Source organism: Puma concolor, chromosome B1 (assembly GCF_028749965.1).
Source record: "Puma concolor isolate L17-30 chromosome B1, mPumCon1.1.hap2, whole genome shotgun sequence".
NCBI lineage: Eukaryota > Metazoa > Chordata > Mammalia > Carnivora > Felidae > Puma > Puma concolor.
The window spans coordinates 118,363,565-118,388,026 of record NC_141670.1 but is presented as its reverse complement, the minus strand read 5'-3'; the positions used below and the strand labels follow the sequence as shown (position 1 = coordinate 118,388,026).

At 37.4% G+C, this 24,462-nt stretch overlaps 1 protein-coding gene and 1 long non-coding RNA gene across 3 annotated transcripts in view; one reads left to right on the top strand and one right to left on the bottom strand.

The window, feature by feature from the left end:
• ARHGEF38 (Rho guanine nucleotide exchange factor 38) overlaps positions 1 to 24,462 on the top strand; it is a 136,481-nt gene that overhangs the window by 40,500 nt on the left and 71,519 nt on the right. For both annotated transcript variants that reach the window (XM_086704468.1, XM_025921373.2), the window contains exon 3: positions 22,624 to 22,747. In XM_086704468.1, coding sequence (XP_086560594.1) covers positions 22,624 to 22,747 — 124 coding nt within the window. The remainder of the gene's footprint in view (positions 1 to 22,623; positions 22,748 to 24,462) is intronic.
• Positions 2,125 to 24,462, bottom strand: part of LOC147581838 (uncharacterized) — a 28,731-nt gene continuing 6,393 nt past the window's right edge. Inside the window, exons 2-3 of the long non-coding RNA XR_015250312.1 lie at positions 22,547 to 22,771; positions 2,125 to 3,461 (exon numbers count right to left, since the gene is read on the bottom strand). This is a non-coding gene — a long non-coding RNA (uncharacterized LOC147581838). The remainder of the gene's footprint in view (positions 3,462 to 22,546; positions 22,772 to 24,462) is intronic.

The window sequence follows — 24,462 nt, the reverse complement described above, 5'->3', positions numbered from 1 at the left end:
TCCTTCATAGGAAGTTACCTTTAGTTTTACTCCCTCCTGGTTTTCAATAGGTACTTAGTATCTGTCAGGCCCTGTTCCAAAGGCCTCATTTGTATGCTCATTTAATCCTCTCACAGTTCTCACGTTGGAAGGTAACTGGTGGCTGTCTGAATCTGGAAATTTCTTATTTATTCTGTAAGAGTAGGAACAACAAAAATGGTCATGATAAACAGTCGTTCTCTAGTTACATTGCTAACTCTATAAAAATATTTTTGAAGTTTTTTTTTCTTTTAATATAAACTAGCTGTGTCTCCTATAACCGCTGCTCTGGCAATTATATATTTTTTGAAGTTTACTTATTTATTTTGAGAGAGTGCATGCAAGTGGGGGAGGGGGAGGGAAAGAAAACATGAGAGAGACTGAGAATCCCAAGCAAGCTCAGGTGCTGTCAGCACAGTGACTGACTTGGGGCTCAAACCTGACCCGAAACCAAGAACTGGATGCTTAATCAACTGAGCCACCTAGGCACCCCTATTCTAGCAGAAATTTATACTTATTAATAAAATGTTTATTTACATACCTCTTAAAATGTTGATTTGAAATGCACCTAGCATCAGACTCTGCCACTATCTACCTTCTCTTATGGTGAGCTTTTACCATCACTCCCATTCTCTGAAAAATTGAGAACCTAGCCCGACATCAATGTCAGATGATTTCAGTAGTCAGGCAAATGACGCACACAAACCTTGGGGCCTCTCCCCCAATTTCTTGCTCACATTCTGGGATCTTTGCCTCAACCCCATGTCAGCCCTTCACTCCAGGCCCATCCCCTAGAGCTGCCCTTACCTTTACTTCACCCCTTCAGAACCGGAATTTCAGACTTAGCATTTTCTAACTCTCACGTCCTGTCTCCCAGCACACTCCCACTGGTTTCCTCTCCCTGACAAGTTCCTGATGCCATCGGACGTCCATGCTATTGACCTCACCACCTTTTCACCCTTCATCGATAGCCTACACCTGATTTCATTAACACAGGCCCTCCATTATAATCACTGCTTGCAGATGAACTCAATTCCCTCTCCTCCCTCTCTTTCCATTTACTTGCTTGGAAAAAAACCTCAAAACCAAAAAACAACTACCCTTGATGAAGTTCAATTTTCTGCCTACTTTACATCTTGACCCATGCAGCTGGAACCAATGTCTTCTACAGTTCATGACCATTTTCTTCCGGTGGGGTGCCCAGTAATGTCTTTGAAGGGACTCTCACATCTTTCTCCTCACATCTCAGACACTCCCTCTTCTGTCCCAACTCTTAGCTAATATCCTTTCTCACCATTTCATTGAGAAAATAGGCACAATAAGAAGATGCACACTGTCCCAACACCACGCCTATCAACCTACCTGCATTTCTATCCTTATAGCCTGGCTAATGGTTCTGCTTCTAATTAAGGACAACCTTCTATCCCCTCAGGCTTCCTCAAGGATATCATTCCTGCCGGTGTCCTTTCTCTTTTCTGTATATTGACTCTATCTCCACATTGGATCATTCTCATCAGCATTACCTGCTGTCGAAAGAAAGAAAGGAAGAAAGAAAGAAAGAAAGAAAGAAAGAAAGAAAGAAAGAAAGAAAGAAAGAAAGAAAGAAAGAAAGAAAGAAAGAAAGAAAGAAAGAAAGAAAGAAAGAAAGAAAGAAAGAAGGAAGGAAGGAAGGAAGGAAAGAAAGAAAGAAAGAAAGAAAGAAAGAAAGAAAGAAAGAAAGAAAGAAAGAAAGAAAGAAAGAGAAGAAAGAAAGAAAAAGGAAAGAAAAACTCTTACTTGACTCTAAAAGAATTGGCTATATTCTCTGTCCTTCTCTTTTAAAGTTGGACATGAAGGGCATCTGGGTAGCTCAGTCGGTTAAGCGTCCAACTCTAGGTTTTGGTTCAGGTCATGGTCTCATGGTCTTGTGAGTTCAAGCCCCATGTCGAGCTCCGCGCTGATAATGCTGCTGACAGTGCAGAATCTGCTTGGTATTCTCCATCTCCCTCTCTCTCTGCCCCTCCCCCAGGTGTGCTGTCTCTGTCTCTCTCAAAAGTAAAAAAACTTAAAAAAAATTTTTTTTAAGTTGGATGTGAAATATTTAATATGTGTAAAACCATGTGTGATTAAGACATTTCAAAATAAACTCAATGTACCAAGAATTTGTCCCTGTGATGAGTTAATGATTAATATAAAAAAAGACAATATATAAGAAATGCCCACCTTTTAATTCATAACACACTTTTTTATCAAATGGAATAAGAAGTTTATTTAATGTGCAAATGTTCTCAACTTTAAACCATCTACCACACTGTTGAATTAAACTGGCCCCACCAATATATATGCCATTGCTCAGCTGTAATCTTTTATATGCATTCCAATCTTTGTGTTTTGGCTTTTGTTGTTTTTCTTATTTTTTGCTTCTTGTGTAACCTTTACCAGCAGTTCTCAGAATTGGTGTTTCAACCATGTAAAATAAAACGTTTCCATCGTGGTGACACGTAGTTTGTTTAGCATGTTTAACTTACTCTTCAATACTTTGAATTACTGTTCTTGCACTTCGAACTCCTATTTTCCCCTTGTTATTCTATTCAGATTGTTTATAGCTTGCTCATTTTTCACATCTGGTACTTGTCTCTTTGTTTAGATATCTTTTCAGTGCTCTCTGGTCTCATTGTGGACATTGGTTTCAGTCTAGTGGTCACTTTGTCCTCTCTACTAATGTTGAAATACTAGTTATTCAGAGGTTTTTCAGAATTCTCATGTCAGACCCACCTTTCCCCTCACTTCTTAATGCTTTAACCTTGACTAAGTAAATAGATGCTCAAGGGGCGCCTGGGTGGCTCAGTCAGTTAAGTCTCTGATTCTTGATTTCAGTTCATGTCATCATCTCATGGTTCGTGGGTTCAAGCCCCACAACAGGCTCAGCGCTGACAGTGTAGAGCCTGCTTAGATTTCTCTCTCCCTCTCTTTCTGCCCTTCCCCTGTTTGTGCCCTCTCTTTCTCTCTCTCTAAAAAAAAAACAAAAAACTTTAAATAGATGCTCAGGAATTCAGACGAAACATCTATGAATGCCAAGGTAGTTAATTTATGCCATGAGTGTATTTGCCACCTTTTCGATGTTCATTAGCTCCTTCGTGTCCTCGCTTCCTTTCTAACCGTTTAAATACCAAAGTCTTTGCATACAAACCGCTTGTCACCAGTTAGTGTCAAAATTTATAAATTAATATAGACAGTGTTTATGTAACCAGGGGAACGATCTGCAAACCATGCTGAGAAACCCGAGGCAACATAAATAAATATTATACATGTACAAGTTAGAGGGGAAGAGAACTTTGGGAAGTCATCCGGTCCGTGTCTTTCCTCTTGGTGAGAAGACTATCTTTGCTGTATTGTACCTCCTCCATGATTTCTTTCTCTACGTCTGATTCATGTCTTTTCAGTCCAGGAAGACACAAGTTAGCCTAGGAGAATGAAAATTGGAAGGAGGAAGTTGAAAACTGAGAAAAGCACTAGGTTATTTGAGTGAACTTGCACGAATGAGTCAGTGTACTAATGAATGTCTAGACCCAGCCCTTGAGTGACGATCATGGGTACAAATCTTAATTTTAATGTCAAGCCTTTTCTATACATAAAACTTCACCTAACTGAAATCAGGATCAAACTCAACAGTTACATCTTCCTTAATAGCAGCATTGTGAGAGGTTTTGCAAAGAAGGCAAAAATTATTGACAACATTCAGTGTTGAAACATTTAGTGGGAAAACAGGTTCTGATTACTTATTATCCAAACAGGGCAAGAGGCGAGACTGTACATTTTTGGCAGTAAGTCAAAATAAATCAAAATCTGGGCAAACTAATCTAACAATGGAAAAGAGTTTTGTGTGTAAGGAAAGGACCAAAAAGTGATTGCACAGAGTAGTTGGAAGAATCTAAACACGTTTTAATTTTTATTCGTTTTCAATTATTTCTTTAATTTAAAAAATTTACATAATAAAAAAATTCCAAAGATCTCAAAGACACATTAGTATCTTATAGTACTCAATTTCCTTCTCTAGAGGCAAACACCATTACTAGCTTCTTTTTACCCTTCCAAGGGTATAAACATATATTTGGATGCACGTTTAGTAGGTTTTTATATATGTAGTCTTATATTTATTTATTTTGGATTTGCTCATATCACCCAGCCTTTGAATTATGAAATTTTGTGTTCTCAGAAAGGACAAAAATAATCTATAATTTTGTGTTGACAAGGGTTCAATTGGAATTTTCTGTTAAAATTTGGATACCCCCCATAGCAGTAAGTTTGTAAATAATTTTTTTAACTGTTTTTATTTTGAGAGAAAGAGACGGTGTGTGAGCATGAGCAGGGGAGAGGCAGAGAGAGGAAGAGAATCCCAAGCAGGGTCCTTGCTCAGACCATCGAGCTGGACGTAGGGCTGTATCTCATGAACCGTGAGATACCTGAGTATCTCAGTAACCTGAGTCGAAATTGAGAGTCGGACGCTTAATCAACTGCGCCACCCAGGTGCCCCATTAAAGTTTATTTATTTATTTATTTTGAGAGAGACAGAGAGAGTGCGAGTGGGGGAGGGGCAGAGAAAGAAAGAGAATCCCAAGCAGGCTCTGGGCTACCAGCGCAGAGTCTGACGCAGGACTCAAACTCACAAAACCATGAAATCATGACCTGAAATGGTGAGCCAAAATCAAGAGTTGGATGCTTAAGCGAATGAGCCACCAATGTGCCCTGTACATAATTTTTATTAGGCAGAATATATAGGTGAAAATAATCACCTATAGCTCTACCACTTAGAAATAAGTACTATAAATACAATATTTTTGTTTATTGACTAGGCATATACAGACATACCCAAATAGTTTGTGAAATTGGAATCATACCACATATACCATTATGGAATCCCTTCTCCCTGGAAAATATATTTACATGTTATATTTTTAACCACAGATAACAAATATTAATTTAAATGGACAACATTATTCTTTTATTTATTGGGGGACCATAAATTTGAGGAGAACAATGTCAATGCTCTCTCTGAATGCAGAGCCCCCACTTGGAAAATGGTGCCCCCCAGTATTATCCTGCAGGTCTAGGTGAGCAGTAGGTTGTTCAGTGTCATGATGGCAGGGACTATCTTACATCTAGCAATTGTCTTGTATGACATATGTGACATTTAGCACACTGTTTTGACATACTATCATACCTCTCTCTCAGGGTCTGAAGAGGATAAGGCAGGTCCTAAAATAGGGAAAGATAAAAGACAGTGAATTAGAAAGGACAAATCCCCAACTTGCCTTTTTTTTTTCCCAAAGAGGCAGGGAAAGGAGAGGATCCCAAGGCCCATGGCATTCATCTTCCTGCTCTGCTTCCCACCCCAGTGAGGTTGCTGTAGTTTAAACTATGATGTCAGCCCTGATTCAGAAACTTATGCAGGAGGGGGGCTTGCCAAGTTCCCAGAGCCCAATGTAGATCAAAGCATCTCAGAAAGGAGACTGGAGGAGGGGGCATAAATGCATTATAATCATGAAATACTGTTCAAATATTGTGTTATCATAAAAACCTATATACAACAAAAAGATGGCCATGGCCCAATTTGTGTTGTATGAATTTAAGCTATAGTCACTACATTTTAGTTTGGTAAATGATTTTTATATCCCTTTGGCGTTTGCTGTGTTTTTAATGATCCCCACCTCACCAGAGTGAGCCCATATATTGCTGTTCTATATAAAGGGGATTGTAGCTTCAGCACATGTTCTGGAAATCATTCAGGCTTCCTTCCATTTCCTGCTCTCTCTTCTTTGAGGTTTCTAGTTGGACATTCCTGGTGTCTGTCTTGACAGCTCAAAGCTGGCTTCTACCCCAGCAGTTTCTAGCCTCTGGCTGCCTTGCTATGTGAACAGTGCTCCTGTTGAATTACAAAGCACCCAGATGCTGTGCAGCAGTTCCGGAAGACTGCCTGCTTGGCTCTCAGTTGTAGTTTTGCTCCCCGGATTCACTCTCGGAGATTATCCTCAATTCTGTCTGAACCCCCTCCACATCCTCCCCACCCCAACCCAGCTCCAAACAGAGGAAACCAAACTTCCCACTTCCCCAAGAGAAGAATTCAAGCAATGTAATGAAATTTTGCTACTCTCCCTGAACAAAGGACAGAATTACAGTGAACTACAGTTAGTTCACTGGAGCACAAGATAAAAGAACCAAGACAGAAATATTTTATCTAGTAACTATTAAAATATACTCAGCTTTCCATAAATAGAGAGATGATAGAGATGATAGTTAATTAGAGCTTCTTAAAGCTATTTCCTAAAACTTTGGCTGCATAACAAATAGAGGAAACCATAGGTGAGCAAATCTATTTTGTCATGAATTTTTAAGTGTCCTAGAAGGACTCTTGCCAAATCGTCTTCTCTAGCTGTCGCCTTCACTAAATGACTTGTACTGTTGCCAGAAGTCATGGTCATTCATTGTTGCTTAATAGGCAACCATGCAATCTTTTTCCCTCTTACTTTTTCTCTATCACCCAGCTACTTTTTTTTTTTTACCTAACTTTTTAGAGCAATTTTAGGTTCATAGCAGAGTTGAGAGAGAAGGTACAGAGATTTCCCATATAATCCCTAGCCCTACATATGCATAACTTCCCCCATTATCAACATCCCCCATGAGAGTGTCCCATTTGTTACAGCTGATGAACCTACACTGATACGTCATTATCACCCACAGTCCATAGTTTATGGTTCATTGTTGGTATTGTCTATGGGTTTTGACAGATATATGGTGACGTATATCCATCATTATGGTATCATGAAGAGTATTTTTACTGCTCTAAAAATCCTCTGTGCTTTACCTGTTCATCCATCCTCAGTCCCAGTCAATGGCAGTCACTGATCTTTTTACTATCTCCATGGTTTTGCCTTTTCCAGAATGTCATAAAGTTGAAATCATACAGTATGTCCAGGTATACCTCATTTTATTATGCTTTCCTTTATTGTACTTTACAGATCATGCTGTTGTTTTTTTTTTATAAGTTGAAGGTTTGTGGCAACCCTGGGTCAGGCAAGTCTATGGATGTTATTTTTCTATCAGCATTTGCTCACTTCATGTCTCTATATCACATTTTGGTAATTCTTGCAATATTTCAAATTTTTTTCATTATTATTGTTTTTGTTATGGTTATCTGTGATCAGTGATTATGACTCACTGCAAGCTCAGATTATGTTTAGCATTCTATTAGCAATAAGGTATTTTTAAGCTAAGGTATGTTCATTGTTTTGTAGACATAATTGTATTGCATACTTAATACGCTGTAGTATAGTGTAAACCATAACTTTTATATGCACTGGGGAATCAGAAAATCCATTTGACTCATTTTATTGTGATATTCACTTTGTTGTGGTAGTCTGGAAAGAACCAAACCTGGGACATTTCTGAGATATTCTTGTATACTTTTCAGGCTTCTTTCACTTAGTCACGTTCATTTTAGTTAGCTTCATGTCTTTTCATGGCTTAATAGCTCATTTTGTTTTAGGGATGAATATTATTCCATTGTCTGGATGTACCACAGTTTACTTACACTTAGTAATATTCATTTTAGTTTCCTTCACATCTTTTCATGGCTTAATAGCTCATCTCTTTTCAAGGCTGAATATTATTCCATTGCCTGAATTTATGCATTCACCTACTGAAGGACATCATGGTTGCTTCCAAGCTTAGGCAATTATGAGTAAAGCTTCTATAAACATCCATGTACTGAATTTTGTGTGGACATAAGTTCATTTGGGCAAAAGCGAAAGGGTACAACTGTTGGATTGTATGGTAAGAATATATTTAGTTTCATAAAAAGCTATCAAGCTGTCTTCTGAAATGGCTGTATTATTTTGCATTCCCCCAGCAGTAAGAGTTCCTGTTGCTTCACATCCTCTGCAGCCCTTGGTGTTGTGAGTGTTCAGATATTGGCCATTCAAATAGATGTGTAGTGGTATCTCATGGTTGTTTTGGTTTGCATTTTTCTCATGACTTATGATGTGGAATCTTTTCATATACTTATTTGCCATGTGCATATCTTCTTTGTTGAGATGTCCATTAAGGCCTTTGGCTTATTTTTAAATCGTGTTGTTTGTTTTCTTATTGTCGAATTTTGAGAGTTCTTTGCATATTTTGAATAATAGTCCTTTATTAGATATGTCTTTTGCAAATAATTTCCCTCACTCTGTGCTTTGTCTTCTCATTCTCTTGATCCTGTCTTTCACAGAGAAGTTTTTAATCTTAATAAAGCCCAACTTATCAATTATTTCTTTCATGGATCATGCCTTTGGTGTTGTACTTAAAAAGTCATCACTGTGCCCAAAGTCATCTAGGTTTTCTCCTATTTTATCCTCTAGGCATTTTTAATTTTGCATTTTACATTTAGGTCTGTGATCTGTTTTGAAATTTTGTGAAGGATATAAGGTCTGTGGGTAGATTCACTTTTTTACATGTAGATGTCCAGGTTTTCCACCATCATTTTTTGAGAACACTACCTTTGCTCTGTTGTATTGCTTTTGCTCCTTTGTCAAGAATCAGTTGACTATCGGTCTATTTCTGAGCTCTCTATTCTGTTCCATTGAACTATTTGCCTATTATTTTGCCAATACAACACTGTCTTAATTACTGCAGCTTAATAGTAAGTCTTCAAGACTTACTTCAAGTCAGGTAGTGTCAGTCTTCCAACTTTGTTCTTCTCTTTCAAAACTGAGTTGGCTATTCTGAGTCTTTTGCCTCTCCATATAAACTTTAGAATCAGTTTGTCAATATCGACAAAATAACTTGCTGGGACTTTGATTAGGATTGCATTGAATCTATAGATCAAGTTGGTAAGAAGTGACATCTTGACAACGTTGAGTCTTCCTATCCATAAAGTTGAAAAATCTCTCCATTTATTAAGTTCTTTAATTTTGTTCATCAGAATTTTATAGTTCCCTCCTCTAAGTCCTGTACATATTTTGATAGATTTATATCTAAGTATTCCAATTTTTGGAGTGGTAATGCAAAGGGTATTGTGTCTTCAATTCCAAATTCCACTTGTTCATTGCTAGTATACAGAAAAGCAATTGACTTTTGTATATTAACCCTACATTTTGCAAACTTTTTATAATCATTTATTAGTTCCAGGAGGGTTTTTCCTGGATTCTTTTGGATTTTCTACATAGACATCATGTCACCTGTGTGCAAGGACAGTTTTATATCTTCCTGCTCAAACTGTAGAACTTTTATTTTCTTTCTTGTCTTATTGCATTAGCTAGAACTTCCAGTACAATGTTGAAAAGTTGTGGTAAGAGGACACATCCTTGCCTTGTACCTGACATTCCTAAGAAAGTCCAAAGTTTCTCACCATTATCATATTAGTTGCTGGGTTTTTGTAGATATTCTTTATCAAGTTGAGGAAATTTTCTATTCCTAGTTTATTGGGAGTTATTATCATAAATGGGTATTGGATTTTGTCAAATGCTTTTTCTGTATCTGCTGATATAATCATGTCAGTCTTCTTTTTTAATTTTTTGATGTGATTGATTACATTAATTGATGTTTGAATGTTGAACCAGCCTTGCATACCTGGAATAAATCCCACTCAGTTATTCTGTATAATTCTTCATATACATTGTTGGATTTGATTTGTTAATATTTTGTGGAGCATTTTGCATCTGTGTTCATGAGAGATACTAGTCCATAATTACAGGTCCATTTTCCTATGATGTAATTGTCTGATTTTGGTATGAGGTTAATTCTGGCCTCATATAATCACCCAGCTACTTTTCATATCTCTATTAACTTTCCAAATTTTCAGATTGTATTCTGGGCCTCAAAACTATTTCATCTTGGCACACTGACCATAAATTTCTTAAAGCCAACTACTTTCTAAAACCCTGTCTTCTCCATAAAATTACCCTGAACTAAGTGGAATCAAGATGTTAATTTCTTAGAGACATGTCTTATTTGCACAAATAGTCACCCTACACCATTCAAGGTGTATTCTACCATAGCACATCAAAATCCAATGCATATGTACTTTTGTAAGATATTATAATAGGGGAAACTGGGTAAGGGGTATACAGTGTCCCTCCATATTATTTTTTAAATGCATATGAATCAACAATTATATTTAAAAAGTAAAAGTTTAATTAAAAATATAATTCCCTTATTTTCTTTCTCTCTTCCTTTATCTCTTTAACTGCATTATCCTTTTGTTTATTTTATTTTTTTAAATGTTTATACATTTATTTTGAGAGAGAGCAAGCAGGGGAGGGGCAAAGAGAGAGGGAGACAGAAAATTCCAAGCAGGGTCTGCACTGACAGTGCAGAGCCCAACGTTGGGCTCATTCCCGTGAAATGTGAGATCAAGAGTTGAATGCTTAACCGAGACACCCAGGCACCCCTACATTACCCTTTTAAATAAACATGTAAAACTATATATATCAAAACAAAATCTTTTCCTCTGACTCTTTACCTAGATTTCTCTGCCAAACCTTTCAATTAGTTCTCTTTTTCTTGTTGTTTCAGAAAGATAGAGACTACATTTTTAGGGTAAGGACACACATTAGGTTGTTTAAAGGAAACTGTATAGCATATAATAAATTCCTGTGTATCTTGGCTCTTTCCCATGCTATATTTGGAACACTAGAAGTCCTTCTAGATTACAAAACAAACATGGGGAAAAGCCAACTAAAGGCCTCTCTCACTTCCACATCCTACCCAATCTAGTGCCTTCTCCCATAGAGTTTAGCAGTTCCTGAGGTCAACCTCCTCAGTCACAGGACTTCACAGACTTCAGAGTGCAAAGATCAAAGCTAGGCTGATAGCATGAAAACAAAAGCTGCTCATATAGAAAGCTGAGCACTAACAGGAATTCTGGTCATTATATTGAATAAAAATCTAAGAAAATCAAGGCAATTCATGCTAACTGTACTTAAAATGCTGGAACCAATTACTCAAAGAAATACTTTTGAATTCCTGATTCTTCTTCTTACTGGCTTTCTGAGCTAATGTGCTTACTTTAATATTCTTCCTGGAAGACTGATTTAAATATCAATGCATATATTCTTCAATCAATTAAAAGTACTGATTTTCATGGTTACTAAGATCACATCAAAATGAAGAATTCCATGGTCTACATGGCCACACCTTTATTTTTTAACTTCATTTTCACCCCCTTTGCAAAATTCCAACATTTATTACAAATCTGGGCTATTGGTCCTCCATTATAAGGTCAGATACTTGAAGTCATATTAGAAAAGTCAGAAAAAAAATATAATGACTTCCCCCCTCCCCCCCCCCCCACTTTTTAGAACATTAATAAGGGCTGTTCTTGAGGCATGGGGCTGGCTTAGTCAGTAGAGCATGCAACTCTAAATGTTGCGTTGGTGAGTTTAAGCTCCATGTTAATGTTTACTCAAAAAAATAGTTTTAGGGGAACCTGGGTGGTTCAGTCGGTTAAGTGTCCAACTCTTGATTTTGACTCAGGTCGTGATCTCACAGTTCGTGGGATCGGGCCCTTGGTGGGTTCTGTGCTGACAGCGTGAAGCCTGCTTGGATTAGGATTTTCTCTCTCTCTCTCTCTCTCTCTTTTTCTGCCCCTCCCTCACTTGTGCCCTCTCTCTCTCAATAAGTAAATAAACATTAAGAAATAGTTTAAAAAATAAGGGCGGTTCTTATGTGCTAGAGACTATAGTTATGTAATGTTACATTTAAAAATAAAAATCACACAAGTAAATGGTGCTGCCTACCACAAAGTGACTGCATTACTATAGAATATGTTACCGGCCTCTTTTTCAAGTACTGACAGAGTCATTGCTGTTCACTTTCCCATTTTCCCCGGGAGGGACTTTTCTGTTTTGTCATCTTAGAAGGCACATAGTTTGCCGTCAGATTGGCTTCAGATTTAGTTGCGTATGGAACTGATATATCAATAGGCTAGAATGTGAAAATTCTTTGTATGGGTAGGAAATCTCTTATCTTTGGTTTTTCAAAAAAAGCCTCTGCTCAAAAAATGAGGGATTTTTTTTTAATCCTTGTATTACAGCTTTATGATGGAAGCTCTCCACAGTGTTGTTACATTTATAAGCACCTCATAAGCTCAATTTTAGGGAAACATCGGTTTTCTCTAATTTTTATTATCTATATTCCAGACCAGAACCTGCTGGGACCAGTGAAGGGATAAATGAATGCATTTGCCAGTTCAGAGCAGGGCTTGGAATGCCCAGAATTGAAAAGAGAGAGAGAGAGACAGAGAGAGAGAGATGTGATGCATAGATCTGTTTCAGTATCTAGTAAAGTCATCTCTTCAGCCTGGGTAACATGATCTTGTGCTCATCATGTCACTTCTCAGAACTGAGCTGCATAAACTACTATTTTCATTTTCTTTTATTTGCCATTTTATTTGCGAGAATCGGCGACAAAATTTCAGTGGCTGTAATTATTATAATGTTGCTATGAACCTCTCAAATGACAAGCCAGAGATGTTGGGGCAGCTTTGCTCAGGCAGAGATCAATATAGCTGTGTTAATAAGTGCAGGACCATAAACCTTGGACTCCAAAGACCAAATAGTGCCGGGTCAGAAAGAAAACACATATTGGGGAAATACATATTTATTAAGAAACACTTATTTAAAGCACTTTGAATACAGACAAGGTTAGTGATTACATGAGTTAATTAATTAATTTCAGGCCATTTGGAATATTTAAAGACATGTGAAACTCATACTTGCTCTCAAAGACTAAGGATCCCTCGTTAGAGGTGACAAGACTCATAGCTATGAAAAGATAATGCATAATGCAAAACAATAATTGCTAAGTGTAGACAATAAGTGCTATTGGAGTTCACAGAAGGGACAGATCACTTCCAGACAGATTAACTAGGCAATATTTCATGGAGAATGTGATATTTTAGTGGAATATGCAAATTAAAAGATTAAATGTTTGTCAAGTGTCTATTGCGTACAATGCCCTCTGCTGAATTCTGCATAGGAATAATGGAAATTTATATCATAGTCCAGCCCTAGAAGAGTTTATAACCTGGTCAAGAAAATGACTTAGAAACACATAAAAAGCCAAATAACAATCAAAGATATATTTCAAGGCAATGCTGGAAGTGATCACGACAGAAGGCAGTTCGTGATTAGTTATGCTAATTAGTTATGCAGCAAACAATTACTTTAGACATTAGCAGAAGACACTCACTTTCCTGACCTCTTAATAGCATTTGACAGAATAATTTCCTTTTTCTGTCAACTACGACTCCACATGCACCTGGTTTCCCCCTACTACTCTAACTTCTCTAAACACCAAAGTAGATCAAGGCTCAGGCTGTGGGTTTTTTCTCTCTTTTGTCTACATTCACTCTGTTGAGTATCTGATCTGGTTTCATGCCTTTAAATCCTATCTACATGCTAATGGTTGACAAATGTTTATCTCTACCCTAGACATCATCCCTGAAAGCTTGCTTTGCTTATATACAACTCCCCAGTCAAATCTCTATTTGGTCGTCTATGAGGCATCTCCAATTAACATTAGTCCAAATCTGAGCTCCTAATTTTCCCTTTAGGATTTACTCCCTTACAGTCTTTCTCACCTTAAAAAATGGCAGCTCTGTTTTTCTAGATGCTTGAGCAAAAAACCCTAGTGTCATCCTGGACTTTTCTTTCTCTTAAAACCCATATTGGATCTACCAGCAAATTCTATTAGCTCTACCTTCAAAATTTACCCAGAATTAGACCACTTCTCACCTCCTCCATGACTTTCACTCTGATTCAAGAACGCTTCAATAGCCACCTAGATTATTACACCTGCCTCATGACCCATCTCTCTTTTTCCATCCTTGTCTCAACCAAGCAGTCAGTGTGATTCTTCTAAAAATATCAGTCAGATCATGTTCCTTTTCCTCTCAAAACCTTTCAATGGCTTCTCATCTCATTCTTATTAAACCTCACATTCTTATGATGACCTCTGATGTCGTACATGATTCCTCATTCTCTCTGACCTCACCTATTTCTACATTCTGGCCTTCTCTGTGTTCAGTGAACAAGCCAGGAACACTACTGTTTCAAGCTCTTGTTGTTTTCTTTGCCTCAAATGTCCTTCCCCTAGAAAACTCGATGGCTTGCTCTTTTACTGTCATCAAGTCTTCACTCAGCAACTCACTCCTTGACCTCCACCTCACTCTGTCTTACACTGGGTTCCCTTAGAAGCAGATCCAGATAAAAAGCATTTTAGAGCAAGTCATTTATTTGAGAGATGATCCCCTGGAACAGCAGTCAAGGAATAGGGAAATGAGACAGAGAAGGAAAAGAAGACAATCTAGGGTACATTCAGGAGCACATTATCTCTGCAACCCACTGAGGCTCATATCCCACTGGGGACTCCAGGGCACTATACACAACACACCTCAGAGTTGTGCCATGTGAAGGGTATTGATCCACCAATTCCCGTTAAGCAATGTTTGAGGGATGCTCCTGAGAGTGTTCATTCCAGACACTCTGGACTTCCTTGTGTGTAGACAGGGCAGGAATCTCTAGTAGGAGAAAGCCTTCAGATACAGAATCAAAGACACTAGCAGTAGGAAGCCCTTCAATGTGTAAAAGAACACTAGGACAAAGGGGATTGGGTGAGGCATTACCGGGGCTATAGCTTCCCCCAACTTCTCCATTTCCTTTTCTCTGCTCTACTTTATTACTATAACATTTAATTCTATTTACATGTATATATTTTACTTATTTATATCATTTACCTGTCTCCTTTATGAGGCATGAATTTTTGTCTCATTTGCTCATTGCCATATTCCCCAACACCTAATACAGTGACTGGGACATGAACAGAAATAATCGCTTATTGATTGTTCATGAATGACTTCAGACTGGGTGAATGGTCTAGGAAGTCCTGGAGAAGGGACAGAATCTTTGTCAAATAAACACTGCTTAGGCAAAGGCATGGTCAGGAGAGTAGTACAAGAGACCATGAGTAGAGAGCTGCAGGCACAGAAGTTGTAAGTGAGCTAGCATGTGACAAGTGTGAGGATAAGCCATCCCTTTTGATTGGAGCAGACAGTTCTTATAAAATAAAAATAATTGGAGTAAGACAAGGTAGGTCTTGGCCAGACAAAACTGTCAGTCTGGGGAATTTGGGGTCTTCTCTATAGGCAACTGGGGGAGAACTGAATGTTTTAAAGGAGGGGAGTTCATCACTGTGTTGTGAACCCCATTAAACTTATGTTTATAAAAAGACTGAAAGTACTAGGCAAGCTGATTTGGGGAACCAGGAACAAAGAAGAGTTTAGAAGCCTTTTCAGAGACACAAAAGGGGACCCAATAGAGTTTTATGGAGTCACATAAAAGGCTCATGGATGCTGGAGATTGTGTGGTTAAACTATTGATATCTAAGGTCCAGGTGACACAGGAGCGAACTTGTCATGACCCTGGGGTTTGGAGTCTGGAACTTGGTGGTGCAGTTACTACATTCAGTGCCCAAACATCTGCCCTTGTATTTTGACAATATAACTCACATGTTTATTCTATACTTTCTTAAAGAATTTCCAAAGAGTCACAAAATTTACTGGATCTTCAGCTTAGAAGGGCTATTCCTAGCAGTACTATTTGTCCTCAAGCATTCATATAAAATTTTAAGTAGGAAAGAAGAGCAAACCTGAAGACTACCTCCAACCCCAGATGACTTCTTTTCTGCCTGTCCCTGTGTCAAGGCAGATAAGAGAAACAAAACCAGGGACCCTTGGTCAACTATCCACTTTTATCCAAGGATATCAATATCAGCAGTTTACTTTTCTATTAGTAGTCAAAACAAAGCTTGGAATGGACTTCTCAATCCTCTTCTTTTCTCAGAGGACTCGGGAATTTCTTAAATTTGACCACAGTCTCTGGTCTGGCCTTCACTCACCTCTGTTGGCTCTGCTTTCCCTCGTGCACAAGCTGAATGAGATGTCTGTCCCAGAATCCCAACCTGACTTTCAGCAAAGGGACTGACATCTCTGCACTGATACAGGTCTGTCCACCTTATGTCTTCTGGCCTGGGATGTTTCCTGGCAGCTATCGGGTAAGTTGGGCATTTAGCTGCAAGATTAGTTAAGACTTGCTGTCTAGCCATGATATTGATTCAATTTGTAGTTCAACTCAATTAGCCAGTTTAGAATCTAGTTTCACAGCAGGAAATTTCACACATACAAATCAGTAGTTTTGAGAAACCTGATGAAATAATGGCTAGCTTACCCTGAAAAGCTTTGTAATCTAGAAGCCAACTGTCTGAGTAAATGCCCTAGTAATTAGATAATTATCCTAACCCTGTGGTTGCCAGGGCCTTCTGCCAACATCCTCTTTTCCACTTGCTGCAATTTCTGTCTCACAAACCTTTCCTTCTCAATTGCCTCACTAAAAAATAAAACAAGACCTGGTTCTTTCCTCTCAGAATGTCCCTACTGCATTTCCACTTATTCTAGTTTTTTATACATTTCCAGCTTCCCTCCATGCTCCTCTTACTTTTTACAATAAGTTTTAATATTATTGCACTTAAAGGAGCAAAGATTAATAATGGGGCAAACTAATTTAGGGAACACACCTAGCCCTCCCCATAATGTTGTACATGGAAATGTCTTGCAGAAGGCGTAGATGGGACCAAGGTCCTGTTAGACTGAGCCAGATGATGTTCAAGGTAGATTTCACCAGTATGAATTCTAATTAAGGGCCCAATTTGGGGCCCTGTGTTGAACATAGATTTGCTGCCAAGCCACACTAAATAGAAAACTGAAGTCTTTTCCAGAAATCATTTCCAGAGAAGCATTTGATTGATAACAATCACTGCAACCCTCAAAGTCAATGTTATTTATTGTCTTCCTTCTTCTATAATTGGTGTGTGTGTGTGTGTGTGTGTGTGTGTGTGTGTGTGTGTGTAACTTTAAAGTTGTGTGATTTTGATCTCAAATTAGAAGCCTAAAACATATATTTTTAAATTGAGGTCAGGACAATAATATCCAATTGGGGGCTTTTAATCCATTGGTTATTAGGAGAACATCAATGTTTGTAATTGCTACTATAATTTGCCAGAACTTGTTAAAAGCCTTAAGAAATATTAATAACTTCATAGGTCTCCTGATTGGCTCAGTTGGTTGAGCACCTGACTATTTTGGCTTAGGTCATGGCCCCAGGGTCATGGGATCGAGCTCCATGTTGGGTTCTGCACTAAGTGTGGAGCCTGCTTACGATTCTCTCTCCCTCTCTCTCCCTCTGCCTCCACCCCTGCTCACACAGTCTCTCTCTCTTTCTCTAAAAAAAAGAAAAAAAGAAAAGAAAGAAAAGAAAAAAATACCAACAACTTTAGTTCAGTAGTTATGAAATTTATCACATGGAAATAATCATGCATGTAAACCAGGTTTTCACCAGGAGAGCTGGTTGTAAGAGTGAAAATGACATTCTATTTAGATTTCAGAGATTTAGTGACTGGTTATCTAAACTAAAGTATTTCTACATAATGTTGACATTAAAAATGGTGCAACTCAGGAAAATTAATGATATGAAAAAATGTTCCATTTTAAAACATGATTTGAAATACATAAATCTTTTGTACAGTTGCATACACTCAGAGAGAGAGAAAAAAAATTTGGCAGGATAGACCTCAGAGTATCAGTGGTTATTGCTGTGTGGTAGAAGCACAGGTGATTGTATTTCCTTTCTTTTACTTTTCTGCCCATCTTTAATTTTCTACAATGAACACGAACTACTTTTACGATAATAGTTTTTTTTTTTTTTTTTTAAGAGTTTGTTCCTAGCCTTCTTTTCAATGTTCACTTTTAAAGGTGTCTGTGATTGAGGTCTGTGTGATATCTAAGCATGGTTAGTTCTTCTTCCCTGTGGGTTAAGGCAGAGTGTCCCAGGGCTCATTAAACAGAAAACTAAATAAACAGGCGTTTCCCAAGTGTAAACTAAGGAAACTTGGCCTCTGTCAGCAAATTGTCCAGGTTTACTAATAGACAAACTGAGCACAACGGTTTGTCTTTGTAGCTAAAGTTAAGTAGAAACTTATAAAATATCCAGTTAAGGTGATATTTTTAACAACCAAATTAGGTAATTTTGCTTTTGCTTTTTCAAGCCATTTTGGATCTTTATCTACTGTACTTGTTATCCAGAGCCCAGTAGAGTGATTGCAAGGAACATTTATTGATGGCTCCCACAGAGTAAATAGATCATTTCAATTGTAGGGATTAAATTCAATTTAAATTATCAAACTTTTATTGAGTAACTAGGTATGGGCCCAGTAGTATATTAGATCCAGTGGGGTATTCAAACAACTCACAAAGACAAATGTCCTGAAGGAGCTCACAGTTTTGACATAAAGACAGATAAATTAATGAATACCCCTGATATTCACTATATAATGGGTTTCAGCAGAAGCATTGAGTAATACAAAGCCAGAGTCACGGAGGCAAGGAGAGGGAGAGGTTAATGCTAATCAAGGGAATAGGAAAGTTTCTTAAAAGGAAGTGAGATTTTTGGTTAGAAATAAAGTGTATTAGTCCCCATTTAGTTATAAGTAACAAATAAAATTCAAACTAGCTTAAATAAAAAGGCAATTTATTAGCTTCTGTAATAAGGATATCTTGCCTTGGGCAAGGTAGATCCAGACTTAGCTTCCCTCTCTGTATCAAATTTATGGCAATCAAACTCTCCACAAAGATGACTGCCGAAGATAGAAACTTATATACTTAGCGCTTACAATCCAGGCCCTTCTATTCATTAAAAATCTGGGAGGATCCTCATTGGTTCTACTTGGGAACCTGCACATCCTGGGCCAATCACTGTGGCCAGTTAGGTCACATGTCCACCTTGTAGGGAGTGGGGAGGGAGTCAGGGTACCATGACTGACAATTCCACCCGATCAGAGTTGGGGAGCTGTGGCTTCCCCCCCAGAAAGCAACAGAAAGGAGAGAGAGATGGGCAAAACTACTGGACAAACACTATCATTGCCATCTTCATTTCAGACAAGTAGAATGTTGTAAGGTAATATGAGGGCAAAGCATCTGTGAGCGAAACGAAGAGCTCAGACAAGGATATGAGTGCAGGGCAATGCAAGAAATGCTTTAAACACAGTGCATTTAAAGTGCTTGTGCAGTCCAAAGTAACTCTACACCAATGATTATAGTCACCCAATTGATGAAATGTTATAGGTCTGTTTTCCTTTACTCAGATATTTATACCTGGGAGTTTTGCATACATGGAACTGTAAGGTTAACATTATTTAAGTGTAATGAGAACTTGCCACATGAAGTATATCCTGTGATGAATATGTTTGTAAAGCAAAGAGTTAAATTGGCACCAGAAACACTAACCTTTAATTTTTCTGTTTTGTACATTTGAGTTATTATGTATTGACTTTGCTTAGGATAATGTATACTTAAGACTAAAGCTTTTTTTCCAAAAATAAATTTTTAATCCATTTAAAATATAACTTAAGCTTTTAGAGCATTGCCCATTTCTAGTAAATGATTAATAAATGTATATAAATGTTTCTTTGAATTTATATCAATAATTATAAAGTCATCTACCAGTTTTAAAAGCCTATTTGGATCAGACATTTGTTTGTTCCTTGGCAAAGCAATGTCTGAATGTGAATTTAATTTATGATTCACAGAATCCCCATGGGCCCATGGTGATACAGACGATTGAAACCAGGCCAATTGATGTTTTAATCCTTTCTGTCCTTCAAAAAGAAATAAAATTAAATTCTATATTTTTGTTACTTAGTATTTGCTACATTGGGCTAAGATTACAGATAGAATATAGAATTAAATCCTTACAAAAATGAATTTGAAATCTAAATTAGACAGATAGACAGAATTCTGACCTTGAGAAATAAATTGCAGAAGTAACAACTTTGTGAAAACCTCAGGAAGACATCAAAAAATCCAGAGATGGCAAGATATTCTGTCAGCATTTGCTGGTATTGGACTAAAGAAAAGGATTAAAAGATGAATTTCCAGTTCCAAATCCACCCTGAACTTCATAATTTTGAACATGGTACCTCTTTTCACTCCACATGAGCTTTTCTATCTTCAAACTAATTCATATCTTACAGAAAAGTTGCAATGATCTATGAAATAATAAATACAAAACCTTTAAACTTTTCAGAAGAAAGTTTTCACATTATTATTTCACAAAATGAAATAATAATAGGGTACACTCTATCAATTACATCTGATCTTTTATCATATAAAGCAAGTAAACTGGGAATGAAATTTTATGTTAGAAAGATTCATTTCAAAATATGATTTTACGAAGTGTTCAATGGTACATCTAAAGGGAACCAATCTAGGGACACCTGGGTGGCTCAGTCGGTTGAGCCTCTGACTTCGGCTCAGATCATGTTCTCACAGTTTGTGAGTTTGAGCCCTCCTGAAGCTTGCTGCTGTCAGGGCAGAACCCACTTTGGATCCTCTGTCCCTCTCTCTCTCTGCCCCTCTCCTGCTCATGCTCTCTCATTCTCTCGCGCGCGCGCTCTCTCAAAAAATAAATACACATTAAAAAAAAACTTTTTAAAAATAAAGTGAATCAATCTACAAAAATTTAATTCATACACAACTTTTAGAAAACATATTTTGCACTATGCAAAGTTACCCCATTGTTATTTAATTAATACCCAATGCATAAAGCAATTCCTTAGAATAAAAATGTGTTAAATCAGTGGTACCCAGAAATATGTGACATTTTTAGCCATTTAAAATTCTCATTTACAAAAAAAGTCATGTAACTGCTACCTACCTTTTAGATATTTTGCATAATATTAAATATACTTTGTAAAATGGAAATTGAAAGTCTTAAGTATCCAAAGATTTCAGGCAGAACAGCCGTATGTGCCCTATCTTATTAAAAAGAGTACTTAAAGGAACATTTTGTGAGATACTGAGATACCTTAAGAGCTAATAATGATTGCAATGTAATCATGGAAATACAGATTATTTTTAAATACATAAAAAAGTTAAATTTAAAATTTTCAAAATAAAATCAAATAATAATTAAAATATTGAAATAAACCCACTACATAGAATCACATGGAATTTGATAACACATAAGGCTGGGAGTTTTCTTGAAGACAAGACTGATGATAGGAAGGTGAGGAATTTCCCATGATGGTTCGGAGGAATGCGGCCAGCTAGATGATATTGCATAAGAAATAACTGACGTAGTCAACAAATTTTAAACAAGGTGGAATGTGAAGCAATGCTTCCATGTTTAATAACAGAGTATCTGTATCAAAATAATATCTCTGTCTGGTATGGGGAATAACAGATGAGTCAAAGTCGAAAACGGATGAGATAAAAAGATGAGCAGATTGTCTCCCTCCTCCTCTCCCTCCGCCATAGAGCTAGCACATCTAGAGAAACCAATGCTGAGAGCGTGAGAAAACAGCTGCAGTGTTGACTTTTTATCTACAGAATTCCTCCACATCGGCCTCTAACCCTATACCCTTTGTCCCAATTTCCCTAAGTTTCTTGGCCTCCTGTTTTGATCCTTAGGTGAACTCCTTGTGTCTCTCATCCCTAATTTGCTGACCTGGTTGTGAACCAGCAGCTCTGGTTTCTACCTTTGAAGCTCTTCCATGACTTACTTGGTGATTGATGACTTGATTGCCCACCTATGACCTCACGTACTCCTACTCGTACTCCTATTCCCAGTGGTAGCCCAGTGAAGCCTGTATCAATCTGCTCATGAGCCAATTAGATGCTATCTGATTATGAAAGGAGATCAGACTTAAACTCAAGAGAAAGATTTAGAGTAAGATCCAGCAATATCAGGGCACATATCTCACCAAATTCTACTTAGATAGCTTAGGATGATTGGTCATCCCTCTACTAATCACCCAATGCCTCTGACAGAGTTTGGTTTCATTATAATTCTTGAGACATAGAAGACCCTCAGGAAATACTTAATGAAGGAGAGATGAATGAATAAATAAAATATTATAAGCACCGGCTCTAAGATCTAGGAATGATTATACTGGTTTTTGAGGGGGTGCATGAAGTTACAAAATATGATGAAACTTTAATTAGTAGAACATGTTTGGTGAAATTTCCATTCACATTTCTTTTAAGAAAAAAAGCAGGAAGCAATTCAGTACATCTACTTGTCATAGCTTTTAGAACATCTGTGGTTTTAGAACAGCTTTGAAAATAGTTACTTGCCTAGAGTGAGGTCTGACTTCTGCTGTATAAGCATTAAAGTGTTCTAAATTCATACACACTGGTACAATACCCTCATAGATGGCAGTTAATAAAAATACTGATTAGGTGGCTTACGTCTTCTTCATACTCTGGTTCTTATAGGAATATGCACATGTACATCCAACTCATTAAAACTTGGTCAAAATAAAGAAAAAGGTAACAGATGCACCATCCTTTTTTTTTTTTTTTTTGCATGAAAAACTGCACATTTACTCTAGAAATCCCAAATAAGAATGTTTACAGCAACGGTTGATGGAAGCAGCATGGGCTGACACAGAAAATGCTTACTGTTTAGCAGGAGAAAATGTCCTAAATACAGTGCGTCTCTCTCCATCAGCTGGTGCTCAGTGTTTGTGTTTCTTCAGATTGATCGGCTGGACGTGGATAGCTTGTTTAGCAACATTGAATCCGTGCATCAGATATCAGCCAAGCTGCTGTCATTGTTGGAAGAGGCCACAACAGACGTGGAACCGGCCATGCAAGTAATCGGTATGTTTATTCTCTTCTCGAGTTCTACAATACAACAGGAAATAATATTTTAATAACCTCCCTTTGCTTTGGTTTTATGTTTCTGACTCACTAAGCTTCCCGGGAGATGTATAAATGCTAAACCCATCTTTAGGCTCATTGTAATTACACAAACTCTGTATTTATCTTCAAATGGGTTTATATCCATTTGCCGAGGTCCCACAGTAGCACTAAGCACACCATTTGCTTTTTAATTTTCAATCTTTCAACCTCTTTGCCTTCCAGATGTTCTCTCATTTTGTTTTATGGCTAACACTTACTTGATCCTTAAAGAATTAAATATTTAAATACTTTAATAGCTTTAATGATTTTAGTCACAGTGTTTTTCAGATCTTAGGCCTATGAATCCATTGACTTTGGGATTGTAAAATTTTTTGCGTAAAGGGATTTTATAATATATAAAACACACGAGTTCTACTTTCCCATGCTTTTCTCTTTTTTCTCTATATTATTTACTTGCCAAATAGATTTTTACTTTCAGTCATAGATTATTTTCTTACTCTGGTAAGATTTGTCATTGAAAAAGCATTGAGCCAAATTTTTATTCCCCTCATTTCTTGGGAGTTTCAAAGGGAATACTGTGTTGTGAACTTTTTGAAGGCAGGTCACACTTCTGAGAGATCATACACATAGTGCCATGGAGGCTAAGACTTCTTTAAATTGTTTTTTTATTTTTCTATTTTACACATAATATGCAATGTATGTTCACTACAGAATTATTGAAACATATCAGGAGTACAAGAATAATACACCCCTCCAATGCCACTATCTTCCCTGTAAGTAACCACTGTTATCAGTTTGATGTACATCCTTTCTTTGAGATATATAGAGACACAAACACACACTCGCACCTTATATCTTTATTCATAATGTCTTTGTTAATGGAAATCAGAGTTATAAAAAATGAAATTGATCTTGTTTAGTATTTACGGAAGACTCAAAGTTTAATAAGCAGGGCTGAGACTATGCAAAGGTGAATCAACCTATTTGTAGTGTTTTACAGACCAAAAGGTCAGCTCACTCAAAAAGATTCTCCTACTGACAGGTTTATGTTTAATCATTACTTGTGACTGAATGTCCCTGTTATGTACTGAATGTTTGTGTTCCCCAAAATTCATATGCCAAAGCCTTAACCCTCAATGTAACGGTATTTGGAGGTGAGGCCTTTGGGAGGTAATTTCGGTTTAGATGAATCAGGGGTCCCCCTGTGGTGGGATTAGTATCCTTCTAAGGAAAGAGAGAGAGACCAGAGTCCTCTCTCTCCCTCTTCACCATGTGAGGACACAAGAAGGGAGCTGTCTGCAACCCAGGAAGGAGGTCTCCACTAGGAACTGAATCTGCTGGCACCTTGGTCTTGGACTTCTCAGCCTCCAGAACTGTGAGAAATAAATGTCTGTTGTTTAAGCCCTTCCTCCCCCCAGTCTGTGGTATTTTGTTATGGCAGACCAAACTGACGAACAGTTTCCATCAAGTTGTAAATATATTTTCTAAAGAAAGGACTCTATTCATTATTACTTCAGTGTGGACTCATCGGCCATTCATTTACTAACTCACTCAGTGAATATTTAGTAAGTAGCAGCATGTTCAAAGGTACTGTGCGGCATTGTTGGGTATCAAAAGATGAAAGAGATCATCTCTGTCCTTCAAGAGTTTGCCACTGAAAAGCTCTTTGAATT